At 36.1% G+C, this 24,418-nt stretch overlaps 1 protein-coding gene across 1 annotated transcript; it reads left to right on the top strand.

Annotated features, from left to right (window-relative positions):
- Window positions 4,344–5,108, top strand: LOC109838999. The gene has a single exon (XM_020407432.1). The coding sequence runs from the start codon at window positions 4,344–4,346 to the stop codon at window positions 5,106–5,108; it is 765 nt and encodes a 254-aa protein (XP_020263021.1).

Here is a 24,418-nt window from a genome sequence, read left to right as displayed (position 1 = left end):
TGGATGAGAATGTTACAGTCAAAATACCGAAGGTTATTTTCCTAGTCAGATTAGGTTTCCTGGTTCGGGTCAAACAGGGTTGTTTCGGGTTTGCCTTTATAAATACCTATGTTTCTCACGAAAATTCTTTTATTTTATCATATCTATGAACTCTAGTAGCCATCCTCTCCCCTCAGAAACCCTAAACCTTTTTCTTATGAGTTTGGAGAGCTTTGTGAAGCAAAACACCGGCACGAGGGCGAGATCATCGACGTGTGGTGAGGGAGAATAGGTTGTTCATGCTCGTGGTTTGCTTGCTGATTGCTTCAGAGGCTTGCACATAAGATTAAGGCAAGATCACTTATATCCAAACCCATCCCCATAGTTAAATAATTAGCTTGGAAGTTTAATTTGTGTTTACATGCTTAGATCTTAATCTAATATGAAAAAGATTAGATTTTTATTGTTAGATCTTAAACAAATGTTAGATCTACATGTTTTTCTTGCTGTTTATAATAGAAATATGATCATTATCATTAGGGTTGCTTTTAAATTCATTTTTATCTTGTTAATCATGTACTAATCATGTTTAAACCCTAATTTGACTTTTAATTGAGTTTGCATGTGGATTAAAGATGAGAAAAACCTAGGTTTGTGATACCTAAGTGTTAAAAATATGATTTAATGAATGATTATCTTTCCTAAGTTGATTAGCAATCATGCTTATGTTTAATATGTTAAAAGTCCATGCTTTAGATTGAAGAACTTTGGTTAAACTAAAGAAAGAGGTTTGATTCGTTGTTTTGAGCCTTCATGCATGTTTTAGGGTTTTGAATACAAATCTAATGTATAAAATTATGTTTATAATTGTTGAGTTGTTTCCAGATGTTCACATCTGCTGTGGTATGTTTCCATACAAATTTTATGAAGTTTTAGACATGTTTATATCGAGGAAACATGACGTGAACATGACATACACAAAGAGCATGAGAATCTGGAAACAGGGTTCACGGTCGACCGCGTGCAGGACAGAGACCTGGGTAGTCTCTGGAGCCCGTCGCGGTCGACTGCCACGGTCGACCGCCAGTTGGTTTTGGATGTGCATGTTTATTTGAGTTCTTTTTGGTTGTTGAACGAATTTCTCGACCTTATGATGATAGACTATGACATTAGTGATTTGTTAAACACCTGGGATGATGGTGAACTTCAGATGTGGACACGTACACCGAGATTGGTACATGTATGCTAGATTGTGTTAGATTGACACACTTTCGACATGAGTTAAATTGATAAACACATATGAATAATAATGTTCTATACGTATTCGGAAATAGGGAGATGAAACCTATTTGCCGCAGAATGATTGAGTAAGAGTATTACAATAGTATCATTATTACATGTATCCAGAATAGGGAAATAATAAAAAACCTATTTCCGCAGAGCGATTGAGTAGGAAATTACAAAAGTATCGTCATTCCATATATCCGGGATAGGGAGATAAAACCTATTATCACAGAGCGATTGAGTAAGAATATTAAAAGAGTATCGCTATTGCATAAAGAGATGCACACATATATGTATTATCAGTTATAGTTACTCCCATGTTAGATTACCCAGGAGTAGGGTACATTCTTTGATTTGTGGCATACATGACATGGCCTATGATGATTTTTGAGTTGAATGATATTCTCTTATAATTGTGCCAACTACTTGAGAAGTAGTTCAAGATTGTAACATTGGTTCTATATAGTTGAGGCTTGGAGTATTTCTTTTGAGTGTTGTTTTCATTCATAGAGTTGGAATTAGTATTTAGGGATCTATAATTTGAGACATATAGTATATATATGAGGGTTTCCTTGTTTGGATTATTTCGCTCGACGTACTACGTCTCGTCTTGTAGGTGTCTAAATATTAACTCTATTAGATACGAGGAAAATGATATAGGTAGACTATGCTTAATAGATAGAGCCTCCACTTCATCTAGTAGCCCTTCCCCTGGGGGCAGATGGAGGTGATCTTGCTGTAGCGCTCTGACGCTCTTGTTGTTGTTCTTTTTGTTTAAATTGTATCTTTCAGGCAGATCAGAGTTTTGGAGAACCGCAGGATGACGGAGTTCTAGCATAGTCGCCGTCGCACAGTTTTAGCAGTTGAAGCTCCACTATACATTTATGTCCAGTGTCAGACCTTAGAGTTGTATTTATTTTGTAGAGGCTGAGTGCCTTTGTAAGATTTCATTTAACTCGTTGTGTTGAGATGTATTTCAGACTCAGAGATATTTTTATTCTATTTCAGTTGAGCTCATTTGTTGATATACTTCTTCTGTGCATATCTGATTTTGTACTACTTTTATTATTTGCTTGTTTTGTACCTTCACCTATTTGTTGCTTCCACTAGAGAGATAGTGATTGTGATGGTGAAACATGTCGTAGCATGGTGTTTGGTGCTTGGCAGGTTTGACAATCCGGGTTTCACCTTGGACTGCAGCCTTGTGTGAACCCTGGGGCATCACACATAGGGGATTTCTATTGTTAACCAACACACTAAGCATGTGTTAGTGTGTCCTAAACACTATGTGTGTGTATGTGTTGTGAGTGATCAATGCTTGTACAATAATTCTAAGTAAAGAAAATGTAAATTTTACATTGTATATGTTTAACCACTTCATCTTCTTTACTTCATATTGCCTTGAGCTCATCTTGCACTTTTGTTCACATATCTTGAGCTTATTTGAAGTTGATATCTGCATTGATATGTTAGTGCATAATAATACACATAGTGAATAAATTGTTATCATCAAAACTATATCTTGGGGACATGATATCCAACATTCTCCCCCTTTTTGATGATGACAAATAATTTATGCACATGTAAGTATATAACAAAAGAAATAAACATTTATAAGCATTATATACTTACTCCCCCTACATAAAAGCAATTCAAGTCTATGTCATAGAATAGCATAACATTCTAATACCATTCCTATAAGCCTTAAATGTGTAGTGATGTGTAGCAGTGGCTTTAGGAACATTTTTAATCTCTAGAAATTGGCTAAAATAAGTGTTATGTAGGATAATGATCAAAGGCTATTTCAGCAAATACTTTTTCTCAACACTTAGGCAAAAATCTGAATTTAGAACTCTTTAGAATGCCCAAATGTTAAAGCTTATGGATAGGAACGAATGGTGCAAATTTCTGAACTTCTAACCTATTTATAGCCCTTGAAAAGACAAGTTTTAAAAGTCAATTAATAGATAAAAAACGGCTATAAACAGTCACAAATTCAAACTTAGAATGTCAGAAAAACTATCTCTGTAGTCGACTATAACTCCAAGTAGTCGACTATACTGAGTCCAAACAGACTTTGTGAAGTCAAGATTTTTCTTAGTAGTCAACTACATTGGTCATTAGTCGACTACACTGTAAAGACTGAAAGTCTGGAATTCAGATTCAACTCTTAGTAGTCGACTATACTGTCTAGTAGTTGACTACACTGTAATTTAACAGAAACTTAAAAATTGAATTTAACCTTAGTAGTCGACTACATATAGTCATTAGTTGACTACACTGTATTTTTACAGAAACATGAAAATATGTCAAAGTCTTAAGTAGTCGACTACACTGTATATTAGTTGACTACACTGTTATTTGATAGAAACTTGAAATTATGTCTAAGGCATGAGTAGTCGACTAATATTGTCAATAGTCGACTACACTATCAAATGACTGAAACTTAATATTTCGATTAGTGTGCTTGTAGTCAACTACAAATCTTATTGGTCGACTACTAAGGGGTAAAAATGATATGAATAAAATATTTTGAGATTCATTCTTTAACTATAAACTCTAATGGTTAACATAGGTGATTTTTATTGTTAACCAACACACTAAGCATGTGTTAGTGTGTTCTAAACACTATGTGTGTGTATGTGTTGTGAGTGATCAAGGCTTGTACAATAATTCTAAGTAAAGAAAATGTAAAATTTACATTGTATATGTTTAAGCACTTCATCTTCTTTACTTCATATTGCCTTGAGCTCATCTTGCACTTTTGTTCACATATCTTGAGCTTATTTGAAGTTGATATCTGCATTGATATGTTAGTGCACAATAATACATATAGTGAATATATTGTTATCATCAAAACTATATCTTGGGGACATGATATCCAATGCTGGACAACAACAAATTAAGTTGCCACCAATTATAAATCAGGAGGAAGCTAAGAAGACTTCGGTCGGAAAGTATTGTGCGTATCACTGGAGGGTTCATCACCCTACCAATACTTGTTTTGCTCTTAAAGACAGAATCCAAGCCTTGGTTAATGTCGGCATTATAACATCAAAAACACTGGCATCATAACTCATATGGCAAGCACTCCTAGACGTTCAAAGATTTCTTCAGGAGTCGGAGTTGTCCTAATTTCTCCAGAGAAACATGTGATACCTCGAGCTTATTCGTTGATCGAGCCATTCTCTAACAACGTGGCTGAATATAACGCGCTTCTCATTGGACTCAGTTTCGCCAAAGAGCTGGGGGTGGAGTACCTTGAAGGCTTTGGTGATTCCCAACTGATAATTAACCAAGTTCGAAGAGAATACGAAGTCAAGAATCAAGACATGATCCCATACCATAAAGCTGCTATCGAGGTGGCGAAATCATTTGAAGACTTCTTCATCGAGTATATCCCATGCCTCCAGAATGCTTACGCATATGCACTAGCGATACTGGCAGTCTCTATAGCACAGCCTCCTGAGATAGAACAGGTGGTCACTGTGAGGACTCATCAGCTTTTCATACCAGAATGTACCCTAGACACCGATGAGGTGCACGCAACTAGGATCAAACTCGAACCTCGAGATTGGCATTTCCTTATTATTGATTATGTCTTACACGGTATTTTTCCGGAAGACATGAAAGAAAGAGACTCGGTTCGACAAAGAGCGTTAAGGTTTTACTACAATGCGGTAACCCAGACACTTTATCGTCACACATACTACAGCCTGTTACTCCGATGCCTTTCCACCAAGGAGGCAGAAGAAGCCCTTAAAGAAGGACATGGTGGAACTGATGGTGCATACCATCCTCGTCCTAAATTATGTGACCGCCTTAGTAGAATGGGCTATTATTAGCCAACTATGGTCAAGGACGTAGTTGCCTATGCCCGACAATGCCATGCATGTCAAATACATGCCAACTAGATGCACCAGCCACCGGAGCACCTGCACCCTTTGGCAACATCTTGGCCATTCGAGACTTGGGGAATGGATGTTGTTGGCCTAATTTTCCTTCCGTCAGTCAAAAGTGACCATTTTATTTTGGCAATCACTGACTAATTCTCCAAGTGGGCTGAAGCAATTCCACTCAAAGAAGTAAAGACGAGTGACATCATTAAATTTATTAAACACTATATTATTTACTGATACGGTGTTCCAAGATGAATCGTGCATGACAACGGCACTCAGTTTGTCAGTAACGCTTTCATCAAATTCTGTAGAAAGTTTAGAATTCAAGACGTCTTATCAACAGCTTACAATTCCACTGCAAATGGTTTAGCTGAGGCCTTCAACAATACTATCATCAAGATCTTGACGAAGCTAGTAAAAATCAACAAGTGAGATTGGAATGACAAACTTGGTGAAGCTCTCTGGGCCTATCGTACCACAGTCCGTACACCTACCAGAGCGACTCCATATTCTCTAGTGTATGGGTGCGAGGATGTTCTTCCATTGGAGATTCAAATTACATCCCTTCGCATCGCTCTCGCAAAAAGGATGACGAAGGAAGAACAACATTAAAAAAGCCTCAAAGAACTCGATATGTTAGACGATAAATGCTTGGAAACTCAACAACAAATTGAGTTATACCAAGCTAGAATCTCCAGAGACTTTGAGTAAAAGGTCCAGTAGTAGGTCTTTAAAGAGGGAGACTTGGTACTTATCATTTTGTTGACCAATGATACTCAACTCAAAGAAGAAAGACAAATTCCAACCCAAATGGGAAGGACCATTTGTAGTAGAGACAGTCTACTCAATCGGAGCATATCGCTTGATCACCCAAAATGGTGATAAGATCATGATGCCAATTAATGGGAAGTTTTTGGAGAAGTATTACCCATGTTGCATTCAGGATAACCTATTTGATACACGCAACTTGAATTATTGTACACGTTGTACATATTCATGTACAAAATTACGGGAAGTTCTTGGAGAATACTACGCATAGTATTCTTATGAATAACCCGACATCAATTGACTATTTAAGATGGAATTCAATCATCTAAATAGTTTTTCTTAATCATTATTGAGATGATTAAAATTCTCCCACTATGGCTCTAAGTTCCTTAAGACATGAAGCACATTCCATTGGCTTCAATCCTATTGGAACGAATCTTTTGAATCCTTTCAAATCTATCTTGAAACAAATTTTTTGGTTATCGGTATTTTCTTGATAACCAGAATCCTCTCGTGAAGCGAAAGATAACAAAATACCTTCTTTCCTTCATCCATGATCCTTGGTTATTTTCAATGGCCAGAATTAATTTCATCAAACCCTCCTACTGTAATTCTTTGCTCACTCTTTCATTGGGATAAAAATCTAATGATCCCATCTGATCGATCTTCCCTAACAAAATTTTTACTGTATAATTGTTAGCGTCAACAATTAATAGTCCTACATTACAAAATCCCTCACTGATCAGTCAATTGGCAGTGGGACCACCAAATCAAACTCATTAACCATTAAAAAAAGCGAGAGATAAGAAAATACATTATTTCCTTCTTTCACGGTTAAACCCATACATCCTTGCTGTGTCTAGGCATTTAACACTCCCGCTGTTAAAGTCCTGACATGGTACTCGATGTTCCGCTTTGCATTAATTGCTAATCTATAGCAATTAGCAAGACTTTCGTGTCAGGTTTCTACAAGAAAATACCGTTGAGAACTTGACACCAACACTCCCACTATGTCCTCATCAACAAAGTGACTTTGACAATCAACACCATCCTTGTTATCTCTACTACTCCCAAACTCCCACTTGGTCAAACGTTCAAACAGTTAGGGCCAAAACCAAATTCCCCTCTCGATTCCTTACATGAACGAGAGGTCCATTCAAATTGGATGATCAAACCTTCGGACAGTTAGGGTCATCTCAAACTCCAACCCGGTCAAACCTTCAGACATTTAGGACCAACACCAAAATCCCCTCTCAATTCCTTCTATGAATGAGAGGTTCTCTCAAACTTGAGCGATCAAATCTTCAGACAGTTAGGATCATCTCAAACTCCAAATTGGGTAATCAAACCTTCAAACAGTTTAGGGTTATCCAAATTTCACCTTTTGCACACGTGAGTTAAATGGTCCCTTCTAAGTCAATGCCACGTGGCATGACTCAAATATAATTCTCGGAGTGGAGATCCCACTCTGAGTTTCCTTCCAAATTCTCTGATGCACGTGCATCCAGAATCCTTCAACTCTGAGTTCACGTCAACAAGGAGTCCCCCCGAAGAGAAAGATAAAAAAATACCTTCTTTCCCTTTAAAATAGGGTTCGCCCCTGCCACAAGAGGAGACACAACCAGGTTCATCTTTGCCCTAAGACAAGACACAACAGCGTTCGTCTTTGCCCCAAGAGAAGACACAAAACTCTAAAAATCTACACGTGTAGCCAGTTGTTATTACTGACTTAATGACACTTAAATCTATGCCTATCATGCATAGTGGATTTTATCTCGGTCCTTAATCAGAGATAAGTCTACGTCTAACACATGTAGCCAGGTAGTCTATTCCAGTAAGAATGACAGAGTCTACGTATTCAATATCGTAGCATTAAGTCTAACAGAGTTGTTCTTTTAGCACAACATTACATGTAGAATGGAGTTAGACAATCTGCTTGGTAGTTCGACTCAAACGGTAGTCGGTAAAGGCTCATCAAATCTGTTGGTTCGTCTTTGACCCAAGAGAAGACACAAAACTTCAAAAGTCTACACGTGTATCTAGTGGTTATTACTGACTTAATGACACTTAAATCTATGCCTATCATTCATATTGGATTTTATCTCGATCCTTAATCAGAGATAAGTCTACGTCTAACACACGTAGCTGGGTAGTCTATTCGCGTAAGAATAAGAATGACGAAGTCTACGTATTCAATATCGTAGTATTAAGTCTAAGAGAGTTGTTCTTTTAGCACAACATTACATGTAGAACTGAGTTAGATAATCTGCATGTTAGCCCGACTCAAACGGTAGTCGGTAAAGGGTCATTAAATCCATTGATGGCTAAGGGTTTACCAAAAATCCTATAAATATTTTGTTTATTTATTCCAAACAGAATGAGTAATCATGATAGAGTGTAAACGATCAAAAAGTTCATTTTATTCATAAAATAAAAACAAAAGATACAAAAGTGGTGCCATCAATCAACAATCAGCTTTCAGAGGCAGATCTGCTCTTCTAGCTTAGAGAGCTTCTCTTCGTAAGCTCGTTCAAGCTCCACTGTAAAACCACGAAAATTTGAATATTATATGAAAAATAATAATAAATATGTTATATGGTGAAAATATAACATATTTTAATGTTTGAGTATGATAGGAATTAATTTGAGGTTAATTCAATGTATACTTATGAATATATGAGTGCAAATACACAAAACATGCACGAAGAGAAATCTGGAAAGTTAACAAGTTAAGAGTTTATATATTTTACACACCGATGCATTTTGAATCTGAAAAAACTCAAAAGATTAAAGTTGTAGGTCTCTTCAAAAGACCAAAGTTGTAGGCATCTGTTTGAGATATGTTTGTGGGTTTCGAGCCGCACTTCTTTATACGTAAATTCACGAATAGTGTAGTAGCACACACATGGGTATGCTAAAATGAATTATGATGGGTTTTCACCCGATTACTTTGAGAAAGAGTTTAGTACATATTATACACACACCTTCTGGATATCGTTGATGAGCTCAGTTCAGTACTACAGGGAATAGTGCATTGATATTCTATTTGTACAGGCCATTGAGTCGGGTTTAGGATGCTTTATCTACCAATCCGTCCCGCACTAGGGTGCGATGAGGCTTGTGAGATGTATTCCTAGGATGCCTACTTGGTCGTCCGTCCCGTACTCGTGTTACATACAGAGATGCGATGAGACTAATGAGCTATGTACACTGTTAGGATAGCGACCAGGTAGTTCATCCTGCATGATGATGCGATGAATCAAAATCTTGCACGAACTTGCATTGAGATAGTTAAATGATAGCCCGAGTCGTTGGCGGATGCAAGTTATGTTTTTGACTCACTGCAAATATATGACCCAGAGTACTTTGCATTTGAAAGTACACGGGATTTGTGCCGGTATTCATTCTATCTTCCTAGTGACAGTGGAAGATATTATGAATACGATATGTTGATGTCTTTACTTTCTTTTACTGATTTTCTTTATTTTTTTAGTTCGGATCAATAATTAGCGATTCACAATTTGAGACATATGGTATATACATGAGGGTTTCCTTGTTTGGATTATTTCGCTCGACGTACCAGTCTCGTGTTGTGGATTTCTAATTGTGATTTCATTTAGATTGTTTTTCTCTAGTTCGGTGTTAATATTTAGGCGTCTACAATTTGAGATATATGGTATATACATGAGGGTTTCCTTGTTTAGATTATTTCGCTCGACGTACTACGTCTCGTATTGTAGGTGTCTAAATATTAATTCAATTAGATACGAAGGAAAATGATCTAGGTAGACTATGCTTAACAGATAGAGCCTCCACTCCATCTAGCAGCCCTTCCTCTGGGGGCGGATGGAGGTGATCTTGCTATAGCGCTCTAATACTCTTGTTGTTGCTCTTTTTCTTCTAATATTCTTTCAGGTAATTCGGAGTAGCAGAGAGTCGTAGGATGATGGAGTTCTTACATAGTCGCAGTGACATTAAATTTATTAGAGGCTCCACAGTAGTTTTATATTTTTGTTCAGACCTTAGAGTTTATTTCATAGTGTAAAGGCAGTGTGCCTTAGTACGATTTTTAGTTGTTTGTTGTCGAGACATATTTATTTATTTTGGATATCAGATGTATTCCAGGTTGTTCATTAAGACATGATTTATTTATGAGATATTTCTTTCTATATCATGTCTATTGTAGTTATTTCCTTTCTTTTGCCTATTTTGTACCTGCACTTTATTTTGATTCAACTAGAGGATATTGCTGTGATTGGTAAAACATATTGTTGCACACTGTGGGTGCATAGCAGGTTTGACATCTCTGGGTTCATCTTGGACTGTAGCCATGTGTGAAAACAGGGGCGTCACAGTTGTTATCAGAGCTCTAGTTCCAATATCCTTAGGATCATCCTGTGTTGAGTAGTGGAGCTAGAATAGAGATTCTTAGGATTCATGTATAGAGTCTGCTAGGAATTCCTAGAAAGAGTGAGGACGTTATACATGTATGTTCGAAAATTATGGAATTTTTTTATGACTATCATACTTCGATTAAAAAGTATTTGCGTGAATATTTATTGTGATATGTTATTTATATATATATATATTTATGTTCTTATTTACTGTGTCAATTAAGCTCTCCTCTTGATATTATAAATATCAGGACGTAGACATGGTCGAGGTAAAACTTGTAACCGGAGAGCTGGGCAAGCAGAGCCCGAGCTACAACAGGCTCCACAATATCTGATCAACTTGGTAACGCCGATTATAGAAGTAGAGACTAGTATACTCGAGGAGTGAGTTACGAGCCAGATTTCACTTTCTGAAGTTCCACCACCAGCTGTACCAGCCGTACCTATTGGAGAGGTAATACCGACGATTTCACCATCGCCACAACCAACTATTGATAGAGCCGCAGAGCAGGAGGATTCGCTTTTTAAAAATAAGAAAAATATCAGATACTGAGAGCACTATAGTTTTAGGGCACACCGAATTCATGTGCAGCCTATAAAAGGAAGGAATATGTGAAAATTTCTTAACATTGACTCAGTACCAAAGCAGAAGTTAGATGTATTCAGTATAAAGGATATTATCGGAAGATAGCACCGACTTCAGTTTACGCCGAAGTAGTGAATGTTAATTTTATAGAAGGATTTCACCTACTACTTCGATAAACAGCTAGAACTAGCCCGGTTGTAGAAGGGAGACATACCGATAGTTAATTATGGAAGCAGGACTGTCCGGAGACAAGGGCAAGGATAAGAAACTTTTTGCAAGACTTAGAAGACCCCAACATCAGGGAAAGAATTTTCAATGCCAGTAGTAGAGACTAGGACACGGTCAGCAGCAGAACCGTGGTCAGGGTCAGTAGTCATAGGGTCGCTGTTACGACCAGCAGCAGATGATTGAGACACCACCAACCGTTTTGAGAATTAAAGGGCCAGTAAGCCAGATTCGTACCAATCAGGAGATTTCCGAGGGAAAGATAGTCTCGTATTTCCACCGCCAACAGTTCAGCAGTCGTCAGCCACAGGCAGAGTCTATGCAGTTATACCACATGATCACGGTGCGAGCGGAGCTATAGTAGAAGGTACTTTTTTAGTGAACTCTTTTCCAGCTCGGATCCTGTTCGATTCCGGAGCTTCCCATTCTTTTATATCTCATGCCTTTATGGATAGCCTTCAGTTAGTCGTACATCCCTTAGATGTACCGCTATCTTTTTCTACTCCTTTAGGGGAGGTATCTCTATTAGGGAGCGTCTATAGGAGATGTGTCATCAGCTTAGATGAGTCCAAGTTTATTGTAGATCTAATCGTTTTGTGGATGTCGAATTTCGACGTTATTCTTGGTATGGATTGGTTATCATCCTACCATGTTAGTATCGACTGTTTTGTGAAAATAGTCAGTTTGAGAGCATCCGATGGATCTAAGTTGATTGTAGCGACCTCACAGGGCAACCAGTTTGCAAAGTCATTTGTGGCATATATTGAGGAGGTGATGCTATGAGATTAGAGTGCTAAGTTGTGTGAGACTAGAGTCGTCTAGAATTTTTAGGATGTCTTTCAGGACATATCGGAGTTACCTCCTATGTGAGAGGTTGAGTTCTCCATCGAGTTGCAACCAGGCACAACACCGATATCTCGAGCTCCCTATCGTATGGTACCTGCTGAGATGAGGGAACTACAGACTCAGCTGGACGAGTTGTTGTCTCAGGGATTTATTCGCTAGAGTCATTCTTCGTGGGGAGCGCCGATCCTTTTCGTGAAGAAGAAGGACGGCAGTATGCGTCTTTGTATAGATTATCGGGAGTTGAACAAGGTCATTATCTGGAATAAATATCCATTACCAAGGATTGATATTTTTTTCGACCAGCTGCAAGGAGCACAGCACTTCTTAAAGATTGATCTTCGTTCTGGCTATAATTAGTTGTAGGTTCGGGAGATAGATAATCCCAAGAGCGCCTTTCTGACTCGTTATGGGTCCTTCGAGTTTCTTGTCATGTCGTTTGGGCTGACCAATGCACTCGCGGTATTCATGGACGTGATGAACCGAGTTTTTCGTCCATATTTGGACTAATTCGTGATAGTATTTATCAATGACATCCTTATATATTCGAGATCGAAGGCAGAGCACGAGCAATATCTTTGATTAGCATTATATATTTTGCGGGTGCATCAGCTATATGCCAAATTCAGCAAGTGCGAGTTTTGGCTATCTGAGATTAGATTTCTAGGCCACATCATCGACAGAGAGGGCATTGTAGTGGATCCAGCTAAGATTGTGACCGTACTTGATTGGGAGCCGCCGACGATAGTCACAGAGATTCGTAGCTTTTTAGGTTTGGCCGGCTATTACAGAAAGTTTATTCAAGACTTCTCAAAGATAGCCACGCCACTTACATGCCTTACGTAGAAGGGTGTAACTTTTGTTTGGGGCACGGAGTGCCTTGATGCGGCATAAACATGTACCAAAAATATTGCAAGTGCACAACCGTGTCAAGTTATAGTATAAAGAATGTACCAAAAATATTGCAAGTGCACAACCGTGTCAAGTTATAGTATAAAGATATCGATCCACGAGGAAGATGTTTTGTAGGAAGTGCACAACCGTGTCAAGTTATAGTATAAAGATATCGATCCACGAGGAAGATGTTTTGTAGGAGAAAATTAGATTCATTTCTTATATTATGTGCCTGACAATTAGGAGTGATGAGTGAATATGGTTGTGGAGAGATAGAGAGAGTGGAAGTGATAGTGTGTAATTCGGCACGAAATGTAAGTGAGAGTGGATGTGACAAAGAATGAATGATTTTCACAAGGAAAGATGAATAAAATCAAGAATCACAAAGGAGAATTAAGAATAAAAAAAATTCAAGAAATTAAAGATGGCGGATTCAATTAAAGATATGGGTAATCTAGAATTGAATCGACTTCTTAGAAAAAAGTGATTCCCTAGAGGGTTCTAGCCTAAAGGCGAATTAAAAAAAATAAAATTAAACAAAAAGAAAAACTAAACCCAAGAGGGTTCTAGCCTCAAGGTGAATAGTGCAAGAAATTTAAATCTAACTACAAAATAAATTGTAAAATCTAAACTACAAAATAAATTGTAAGAATTAAATACAAGAAAATAAATCTACTCTATAAGCATGAAATAAATCTAATCTATAAGCATGAAATAAATCTAAGGCAAAAGGGTTCTAGCCTCTTGGCTATTTAAATAAAAAAATAAAATCTAATTACAAGCATGAAAATAAATCTAAACTAATAAGCAATAAAAGAGAAATACGAAAACAAACCTTCAAATTAATCTCCATCTTCATCTTCATCTTCATCATCCAACAAAGAGAAGAAGAGAAAAATTTAAAGTGGTAAAAAAATTATTTTATTAATTGTAATAAAAGTTACAAATTTGGAAGGCCTTCTCAATTAAGAGTGGCCCTCCTCTCCAAATAGAGTTACAAAAATTTTCACCCCTCTAACCCCTCACTCTCTACCCCTATTTATAGTAAAAATATGTGAATGAGAGCCCTTGGATTGAAATCTTATCAAAAAATAATAATTTCAACCTTAGATCTGTAACAGAATAACGGACGTATCGATGCTAGCATCGATAGGCGTATCGATGCTGGCATCGATACGGGCATCGATGCTAGCATCGATGCTAGGATCGATGCCCCCAACGATGCTAGCATCGATGCCAGCTCCTCTCTGGTTGTTGTCAGAACTTTCTTCTTGTATTTGTTCTTGGGCTTGGGCCTTTGGACATTTTCTTGGAGTTTCTTCTTCTTTTTGGCTTTGGGGTTGGGCATTTGGGATTTTGCTGATATTTTTCATTAATTCGTGGGCTTTATTGACAGATAGGAGTTTGAGATTTATTCTTCATTAACCTGTAATTAAAAGATAAAAACAATTATTAGTGGTATATTTATTCATAAAACATAGATAATGAGGGTATAAATTTGTAATAAAATGTGATTATCAAATACCCCCACACCTAAACTTTTGCTAATCCTCCAGCAAAGAAAGAAAAAGAAAAGAAAACCTAACTCACTTTCGCATGAATCGCAATTGTATTTAGCGCATATAATAAGCCTTTAAACCCCTAGGTTACCTTAGTGGACGAGTTGTAGTCTCATGAGGGTTTGTAGTGAATATACCCACAAAATTCGGTCTACTTGCCAAATTAAAGAAGTCAGTAACTAACTAAATTCACTTGATAACTTTAGACAATCTAATTATAGCTAGTTATCACTCAAGAAAACGTTTTTATAAATAACTTAAAGGTAAATTTCCTAGAAAATCTTCTCATTATAGCAATACAAAACCAAGCCGTTTTTATAAATAACTTAAAGGTAAATTTCCTAGAAAATCTTCTCATTATAGCAATACAAAACCAAGCCAAACTTAGAAATTTAATTTAAAAGTTTTGAAAAGAACATGCTAACTCTTTATTTAAAATAATATTCAAGTTGCTTGATATAAAATATTTTCCAAGAACATATATACAAAAATAACTATATACATAAAACATTTATTAGTATTTTTATTTTTTATTTTTTATTTTTCTATATATATTTTTTATATTATTATTAATTTTTTAACTCTTTCTTCCTTGGTGATTTTTTCTACTTTAACGGGCTTTCTAAGCGACCATTTAACAAGTTTTGGGCTAATGGATCCCAACTCAATTGGGCTTAGGTTATTAAGTATGGAAATACTCCTTGGGATTAATTACTCGGTCAGCTTAGACTTTATAAGATAGAATCACCTTGAATTTAAGAGTTTTTTTTCTTTTGGTGCCCTTTTTCGCACTCTTCTTTTGCAAATTTTTTTTTTATGTATATATATTCTAAAAAATATGTAAGTCAAGACACTTTAAAAAATTATTTTTAACTCTAAGCTAAGCATGCATAAATTCTATTATTTTAAATAAAAATCTAAGTTAAGGCTTAAGTGAAGTATACTACTTTGAAAATTATTTCTTAAGAATTTTATTTAGAGTTATCATAAAAGGTAAACTTGAGTAAATAACAAACTAGAGATTAAAAAATTTAAAATTTATCAAATAAATCAATTATTACATAACTCTATCAATTTGGCAAGTGACGATATTTTTATAACTTTTTTATTTATTTTTTTGAAGGAAAAGGGAAAAAAATGACAAAAATGCAACTAAAATGTAAAATAAAGAGAAAAATAACTAATTCCCACCCCCACGCCTAAATTTTGCATTGTCCTTAATGTAAACTCTATGATGCACAAAGTAAAGCAGATAAAAAGTGAAGTACTTACATTTGATCAGCTGATAAAAATCTGTAATTACCTTTGGTCTGAGGAGGATAGAATCAAAAATTTATTATTATTATTTTCTTTTTTTTTCCTTTTTTTAACAACTGAACAAGAAACTCTCAAATGAGAGAAGAATAAATTCTTTTTATTATTCTGAAATAAACAAAACAAATAATGTAGAATGAAGTGTTCAACACGAAGAGCTCGTATTCTTACATTGAATCCTACCTTATTGTTGAAAATTCTCCCCCGGATTTTAAATAAATTCGGAATGATATAATCAATAATGTGAAATTCCAAGCATTTCGGGGTGTTCAATAATTCTTACAACAAAGTAAGGTAGGTATTATTGGTGTCATGCATTTTGCATTTCTTAATGAACTTAGACTCTTGTACTGTGAAGTTTTGTTTTCTAACAACCAATCCTTCTGTAGAGTTCTGAAAATTTGATTGTTGATTATTCTCCAAGAATCTAAGTTTATCAAGAAAGAGTTCTTTAAAATTTAATTCAAAGCAGCAAATGTTTAACACAGTTTTATTATTCTCAAGGACCTGATCCGCTTTTTCTAAAAACTCTAACTCTTCATCAAAAATTTCCTCAAAACCCAAATCAGACTCTTCTTCTTCTTCTTCTGATCTTTCCTAAATGTAATTTATTTCTAGAGGCTGATTATTTGGCTGGTCTCCTTGATTAAAAATGTTAAGATCAGCAGTCAAATTCCCAAAGGACAGCTTCATTTGACCAGTTCTACAATTGATGAGAGCATTAGAAGTGGCTAAGAACTGTCGTCTTAAGATGACAGGTGTCTGTCCTTTGGGATTGAAAACAGGCTGTGTTTCCAAGACTACAAAATCTACTAGAAAAATAAAATCTCCAACCTTAATAAAACATCATCTAACTCACCCATAGGGACCTTAACAGATCTATCAGCCAACTGTAAGGTGCATCTGGTTGGATTCAGTACACCTAGACCCAATTGCTGGTAGACTGAAAATGAAAGCAAATTGATACTGGCCCCTAAGTCTAAAAGTGCCTTATCAATGTGAGTATTACCAATTATACATGAAATGATGGGGAAACATGGATCTTTATGTTTCAAAGGTATGGGATTTGATAGCATTTCACTGATATTAGCGGCTAAAAAGACTTTCTTTGGAACATTTATTCTCCTCTTCTTAGTGCATAATTCTTTTAAAAATTTAGCATAAGATGGAATTTGTTCAATTACATCTAAGAGAGGAATGTTGACCTTAACCTGCTTGAATGTTTCTAGGATCTTCTCCTCCTGAGGAGAGTGTTTCCTAGGCCTGAGTCTATCTGGAAAGGGAGCAACTGGCCTAAATCTATTAAAAGCAGGCTCAGGTTTGGGTTCAGGTTCTTGGTCATCTGAGGGGGGTGATTGTTGAATAGATTCATCAGAAGGAGAAGGAGAAGAAATTTGTATTGGATCAAAAGTTTGACTTGGAGGAGTTCTCACTTGATTATCGACCTGTCTACCTGACCGAAGTGAATGGATTGCATTCACTTGAGCTTCATAGGATGAACTGCATCCTGTGTCCTTAGGGTTGACCACGGATTGACTCAGAAATTTTTCTTTCTCTCTTTTACTCACGGCACTAGCTAGTTGACCAAGTTGGGATTCTAATCTAGCTATAGCTTGAGTGTTGGAGTTGAGCATTTGTCCAGTTGATTGCATGAAGGAATTCAGAGTGTTAGACATTTGAGTCAACATATTCGTGGTTTGAGTGGAGGCCTTAATTATGGTTTCCAAACCTCTTTCCAAGACATCGATACATTTTTCCTTATCTAGATTATGATGAGTCTGAATTACAACTTGATGAAGAGGAGACTGATTTTGATACGGCAGATTGGGTTGTTGAAATTGTGGATGAGATTTGAAAGGAACTGTGTTTCCCCTAGGAAAATGTTGGGTCGAAGCGGGAGTGAAGTTTTGAGTTCTGGGAGAATTTCCTTGATTCCATGCAAAGTTGGGATGATTTCTCCAACCTGGATTGTAGGTTGGAGAAAATAGATCATTTCTAGGGTGCTGGAATGCAGCGTTCATCTGTTCTAATACATGGTTGTTTTCTAGGAGAGGCCATTCCTCTAAAACGTAGGTAGGAGACTGATAATTATGACATCCTGGCGTAGAAACATGATTGATTTGAGCTGGAGCTCGTTCCTTAATTTCTAAGGCTTCTAACCTTCGCAGAATTGTCGCCATCTTCACTTCAGAAGCAATGTTTGACTCCAAGGAAAGACCACTATACTTAGAGTGGAGAACTGATGAAACCCTGTCATCACTGTGTTCCCATTGCATTGGTTTTTCGGATAGACTCTCTAGAAATTCCCAAGCTTTGGCGTTTTTCCTCATAAAATCCCCATGGCACATTGATTCTAAGGAAGTTTTCGCAGAGTAATCTAATCCCTCATAAATCATTTGGTACAATCGCCATTTTTCTAAACCGTGATGAGGACATTGGATGAGAAGATCTTTAAATCGGTCAAAATACTTCCAAAAAGGTTCTCCCGAGATAATTTTAAAATTCATGATGCTGTTTCTTAGCTTCACCATTTTATGGATAGGAAAAAATTTCTTAAGAAAAATGGTGATAAATTCCTCCCAAGTAGTGATGGAATTTACAGGTAAGCTATACAGTCATTTTTTTGCTTTGTCTTTGAGAGCAAATGGAATAAATCTGAGTTTGATCGCATCGTCTGTTAATTCTCTCATTTTAATCATAATACATACTTCCTCAAATTCCAAGATAAAAATACATGCATCTTCTGTTTCATTTCCAAAGAATTTGGGAAGCATGTTTATGTAATACGGTCTAAGCTCAAAATTTATTCCATTTGTTTCCGGGAGCCTAATGCAAGAGGGGATTGTATTCCTAATGGGATAGCACATATTTTGAAGAACGGGTGAATTAGGATATGCTATTTCTATTATTCGTTCAAAACGAATTAAACGATGAGAATCCCCGGCAACGGCCTAATCTACGGCAACGACACCAAAAACTTGATGCAGCATAAACATGTACCAAAAATGTTGCAAGTGCACAACCGTGTCAAGTTATAGTATAAAGATATTGATCCACGAGTAAGGTGTTTTGTAGGAGAAAATTAGATTCGGTTCTTATGCTTTGTGCGTGACAATTAGGAGTGATGAGTGAATGTGATTGTGGAGAGATAGAGAGAGTGGAAGTGATGGTGTGTAATTCGGCACGAAATGTAAGTGAGAGTAGATGTGACAAAGAATGAATGATTTTTACAAGGAAAGATGAATAAAATCAAGAATCAAAAAGGAGAATTAAGAATAAAAAGAAAATTCAAGAAATTAAAGATGGCGGATTCAATTAAAGATATGAATAATCTAAAAGTGAATCCACTTCTTAGAAAAATATGATTCCTTAGAGGGTTCTAGCCTAAAGGTGAATTAAAGAAAATAAAATTGAACAAAAAAAAAAAACTAAACCCAAGAGGGTTCTAGCCTCAAGGTGAATAGTACAAGAAATTAAAATCTAACTACAAAATAAATTACAAAATCTAAACTACAAAATAAATTATAAGAATTAAATGCAAGAAAATAAATCTACTTTATAAGCATGAAATAAATCTAATCTATAAGCATGAAATAAATCTAAGGCAAGAGGGTTCTTGCCTCTTGGCTATTTAAATAAGAAAATAAAATCTAATTACAAGCATGAAAATAAATCTAAACTAATAAGCAATAAATAAGAAATAAGAAAAACAAACCTTCAAATTAATCTCCATCTTCATCTTCATCATCATCATCCAACAAAGAGAAGAAGAGAAAATTTTAAAGTTGTGAATAAATTATTTTATTAATTGTAACAAAAGTTACAAATTTGGAAGGTCTTCTCAATTAAGAGTGGCTCTCCTCTCCAAATGGAGTTACAAAAATTTTTACCCCTCTAACCCCTCACTCTCTACCCCTATTTATAGTAAATATCAGTGAATGAGAGCCCTTGGATTGAAATCTTATCCAAAAATAATAATTTTCAGCCTTAGATCTGTAACAGAATGACGGAAGTATCGATGCCAGCATCGATAGGTGTATCGATGCTGACATCGATATGGGCATCGATGCTAGCATCGATGCCAGCTCCTCTCTGGTTATTGTCCAAACTTTCTTCTTGTATTTGTTCTTGGGCTTCGGCTTTTGGACATTTTCTTGGAGTTTCTTCTTCTTTTTGGCTTTGGGCTTGGGCATTTAGGATTTTGCTGATATTTTTCATTAATTTGTGGGCTTTATTGAGAGATGAGAGTTTGAGATTTATTCTTCAGTAACCTATAATTAAAAGATAAAAATAATTATTAGTGGTATATTTATTCATAAAACATAGATAATGAGGGTATAAATTTGTAATAAAATGTGATTATCATGCCATGAGGCCTTTGAGACTTTAAGGGCTAAGTTAACTACAGTGCCAGTTTTGACCATCCCGAGCAGTGATAAGACCTTTGTCATCTACACGGATGCGTCGTTAGTGGGTCTAGGAGGTGTTTTGATGCAGACCCAGAGAGTGGTAGCATATATTTCGCATCAGTTGAGGACGCATGAGAAAAATTATCCCACTTGTGAATTGGAACTAGCTGCGGTAGTTTTTGCACTGAAGACATAGAGACATTATCTATATGGAGTGCAGTTCGAGCTATTCATGGATCATTAGAGTTTTAAGTATCTCTTCTCTCAGAAAGAGCTAAATCAGAGACAACAGAGACGAGTTGAATTTATTAAGGATTACGAGTTCACGATTCAGTACTATCTGGAGAAGGCGAACGTCATAACAGATGCTTTGAACAGGAAACGTCATCATCGGATTTCGGCTTTGAGGTGTTCGCTTTATCGAGATCTCCACACACTTAACCAGTTTGATTTTAGACCAAAGATAGGCGGGAACAACGCAATTTTTGGAGCTTTGTTCGTGCTACCATCTTGAAGTGATAGAGTGGTTAGAGCTCTGCTAGAGGACACTTTGATTTAAACCTGAAAGAGGGAGATTTCTAAAGAGCCCAAGGCTGATTGGACCATTGGAATAGATGGAGGACTTTGAATAAAAGGTCGACTAGTGATGCTGGGAAATCCACAACTGAAGAAGGAACTTATTCAATGAGGCGCATCGTACTAGGTACATAGTGCATCCAAGCACAACAAAATTATACAAGGACCTGAAGAGACACTTTTGGAGGAGTGACATACGTGGCGAGATTACAGAGTATGTGTTAAGTGTTTTACCTACCAGCAAGTGAAGGCAGAACATCAGAGGCCAGTAGGAACCTTACAGCCTTTACCCATTCTGGATAGGAAATGAGCAGATATTTCTATGGACTTTATTGCAGGATTGTCGAGATCGAAGAAAGGGAATAATTTAATTTGGATAATAGTAGATCGGTTGACGAAGTCAGCACATTTCTGGAGAAGCTTCCATAACTCTTTCGGTAGCCAGTTATCTTACTCTAGTGTATTTTACCCGCAGACGGATGGACAGAGGGAGAGAGTGAACCAGATATTAGAGGACATGGTGAGGGCGTGTGTTATTGATTTTTAGGGTAGTTGGGAGGACCACATCCCATTGATTGAGTTTGCCTATAATAATAGCTATCAAGGGACTATTTGCATGGTACCATATGAAGCATTGTATGAGAGACCTTACAGATCACCTATTTGTTGGGCAGAACCAGAAGATAGTCTATTGCTTGGACCGGAGCTTGTTAGACAGACTACATAGAAGGTAGTAGTCATTCGAGAGTGCATTCTTGCAGCGCAAAGTCATCAGAAAATTTATGCAGATCGGAGGCGACAACCATTAGAATTCTAGGTTGGGGATTATGTTTTGTTAAAAGTATCACCAATGAAGGGTGTATAGTATTTTGGTAGACGGGGCAAGCTTTCCCCGAGGTACATTGGTTTGTTCTCGATGTCGAGCATACATGATATTTTTCATGTTTCTATGCTTAAGAAGCATCTACGCGACGAGGAGGAGTAGCGAGTGTTGGACGCACTGGAGGTCGAGATTCACGATGATTTGACTATGATTGAGATTTCGGTATGCATTCTTGCCAATGAGGACAAGAAGCGTGAGGAGGATATGTAACGCGACTACCCACACATGTTTGAATATGTAAATTAAAAATTCAGTATGATTTGTTTATGATTTATTGTTATCCGTATGGTCATGTTTATACTTAACGCTAGAATGATGATACTAGCACTTAGCTCCTAAGTATTCGGAACACACGGTATATATATGGAGGGTTCCATATTTGGATTTTTCACCTGACGTACTTGTTCCGTTTAGTTAGAGGTTAACTAGGAGTATTTGCATTTTAGATCGTTAAATATAATTATCGATGATAATTTTCGGGGGAGCGAATATGTTATGCATTGCGACTACCCCACCTGTTTGAGCAGGTGGGTTGATTGATTTTGATTGATATTTATGGATTGTTTATATGGTTATATTCATACTTAACGCTAGAATGGAGGTATTGATACTTAACTCCTAATCATTCGGAGCACATGGTATATATATGGGGGGTTCCTTGTTTGGATTTTTCGCCTGACGTACTAGTTCCGTCTAGTTAGGGGTTGAGTTGGAATATTGGCATTTTAGATTGTTAAGTATAATTATTTTTATGTTTCATATCTGGAGATTAATGGTGCGAGATGTGTATATGAGAGTTTCCTTGTCTGGATTATCCTCTCAACATGTTTTTCTGATATTATTAATTTCTAGGACACAATTACAGAATTTCGGGGACGAAATTCTTTTTAAGGGGGGAAGAATGTAAAATCCTAAAAATTTGAATATTATGTGAAAAATAATAATAAATATGTTATATGATGAAAATATAACATATTTTGATGTTTGAGTATGATAGGAATTGATTTGAGATCAAGTCAATGTATATTCGTGAATATATGAGTGCAAATGTACAAAACATGCACGAAGAGAAATCTGGAAAAATAACCAGCTAAGAGTTTATATATTTTACACACTGATACAGTTTGAATCTAGGAAAACGCAACAAACCAAAGTTGTAGGTCTCTTCAATAGATTTCCAAGAAATCTTAAATCATCTCATTCCAAGGTCGGATGAGAAAATTATAGCTAAAATACCGAAGGTTATTTTCCTAGTCAGACTAGGTATACTGGTTCGGATCAAACGAATTTATTTCGGGTTTGCATATATATATAAATCTGTTTTCACAAAAATTATCATCTTTTCATCAGGTTTTCAAACCCTAGCAGACCCTCTTCCTCTCTCTCAAACCCAAACCCTAAAGTTGAGATTTTAGGAGCGTCTTGTGAGGCGAGACGTGAGGAAAAGGCGAGATCTACGACGTTTAGCGACGAGGAGTCGTTTCACATTAGTTTTAGAGGCTTGCACACGTGATAAGGTGATATCATCTGCATCCAAACTCATCTCCATAGTGTTTAATGATTATAAAAGTGTTTAATCAATGTTTTCATGCTTAAGGCTTAACGTAATATGATAAAGATGAGATTTTTGATGATAAATCTTAACCCAATGCTAGATCATTAGCTTTTCCTAATTGTTTATGATAGTAATATGATCATGATCATTAGGGGTGATTAAATTTTCTTTTTTTAAACTTGATAGTTATGTTTAACTCGTGTGTTAACCCTAATTGTTGTCTAATTGAATTATAAAGAGGTTTAGTTTTTGTTTTCATCATAGATTGCAGAATACTACTGCACGTGTATAACATTTAACTAGAAAGTTAAGATATCATATAAACTCCAAACTGAACAAAACTAGTGTCAAATGAAAGCTATGTGAACCTATTTTCCAAAACAGAAAATTATTCTAAGAAAAGGTTTTATAGTAAAAGATATACTCAATTTACTAATAACATGTTCTGCAGAAAGCTGCTGCATGTGTGTAACTTTTAACTAAAGATTTGATATATAATATAAACTCCAAACTTAACCAAACCAGCTCCAAATGATAGCTATGTGGATCTAGTTTCTAAAACAGAAAACTATTCTTAAAAAAAGTTTGTCTAGAGAAATATATGCTCAATTTACTAATGATATATTCTGCAAAAAACTACAGATATGCCGATTTGAAATAATTAATATATTACATGAAGGTTTCTTTTAGTTTTTAGTTAATTAATCATGCTTAAACCCTAGGTTTGTGATATTTAAGTAAGATAGATGTATTCAAATAAATTTTACCTTTGTTCATGAGTAGTTGTTATCATATGTTGATAATCACTTTGTTGACATATGAGATAATTGAAGAAATTATTTAATTAGGATGTTAAACCCTAATTTAGAAGATATAATAATTTAATTTGATGATTCAAATAATTTTTGTTGCATATGCTAAGTATAAAATCTTTCTTTAACGTCATGATATGTATAATTGACATAAGCACTGTTTGTGCACGAAAGAATGCATGTCTTGACAGAATAGTCGACTACTAAGCTTAGTAGTCGGCTATTCGTGCCCAGTTGAGTATAATAGAAACTGTGTGTTTATAGAGTAGTCGACTAATGTTCTTAATAGTTGACTATTGATATTGATATATGTTAGTATAGAGTCTGGATAGACTCAGTGTAGTCGACAACTAAGCCTAGTAGTCGACTACTAAGGATATTGCCTAAATTTTTGTTTTGTATCTATTTGAGATATGTTTGCGGATTTCGAGCCGCACT

This window comes from Asparagus officinalis, chromosome 4, assembly GCF_001876935.1.
Source record: "Asparagus officinalis chromosome 4, Aspof.V1, whole genome shotgun sequence".
In the NCBI taxonomy this organism is placed as follows: domain Eukaryota; kingdom Viridiplantae; phylum Streptophyta; class Magnoliopsida; order Asparagales; family Asparagaceae; genus Asparagus; species Asparagus officinalis.
This window is presented reverse-complemented; position numbering and strand designations above follow the sequence as displayed.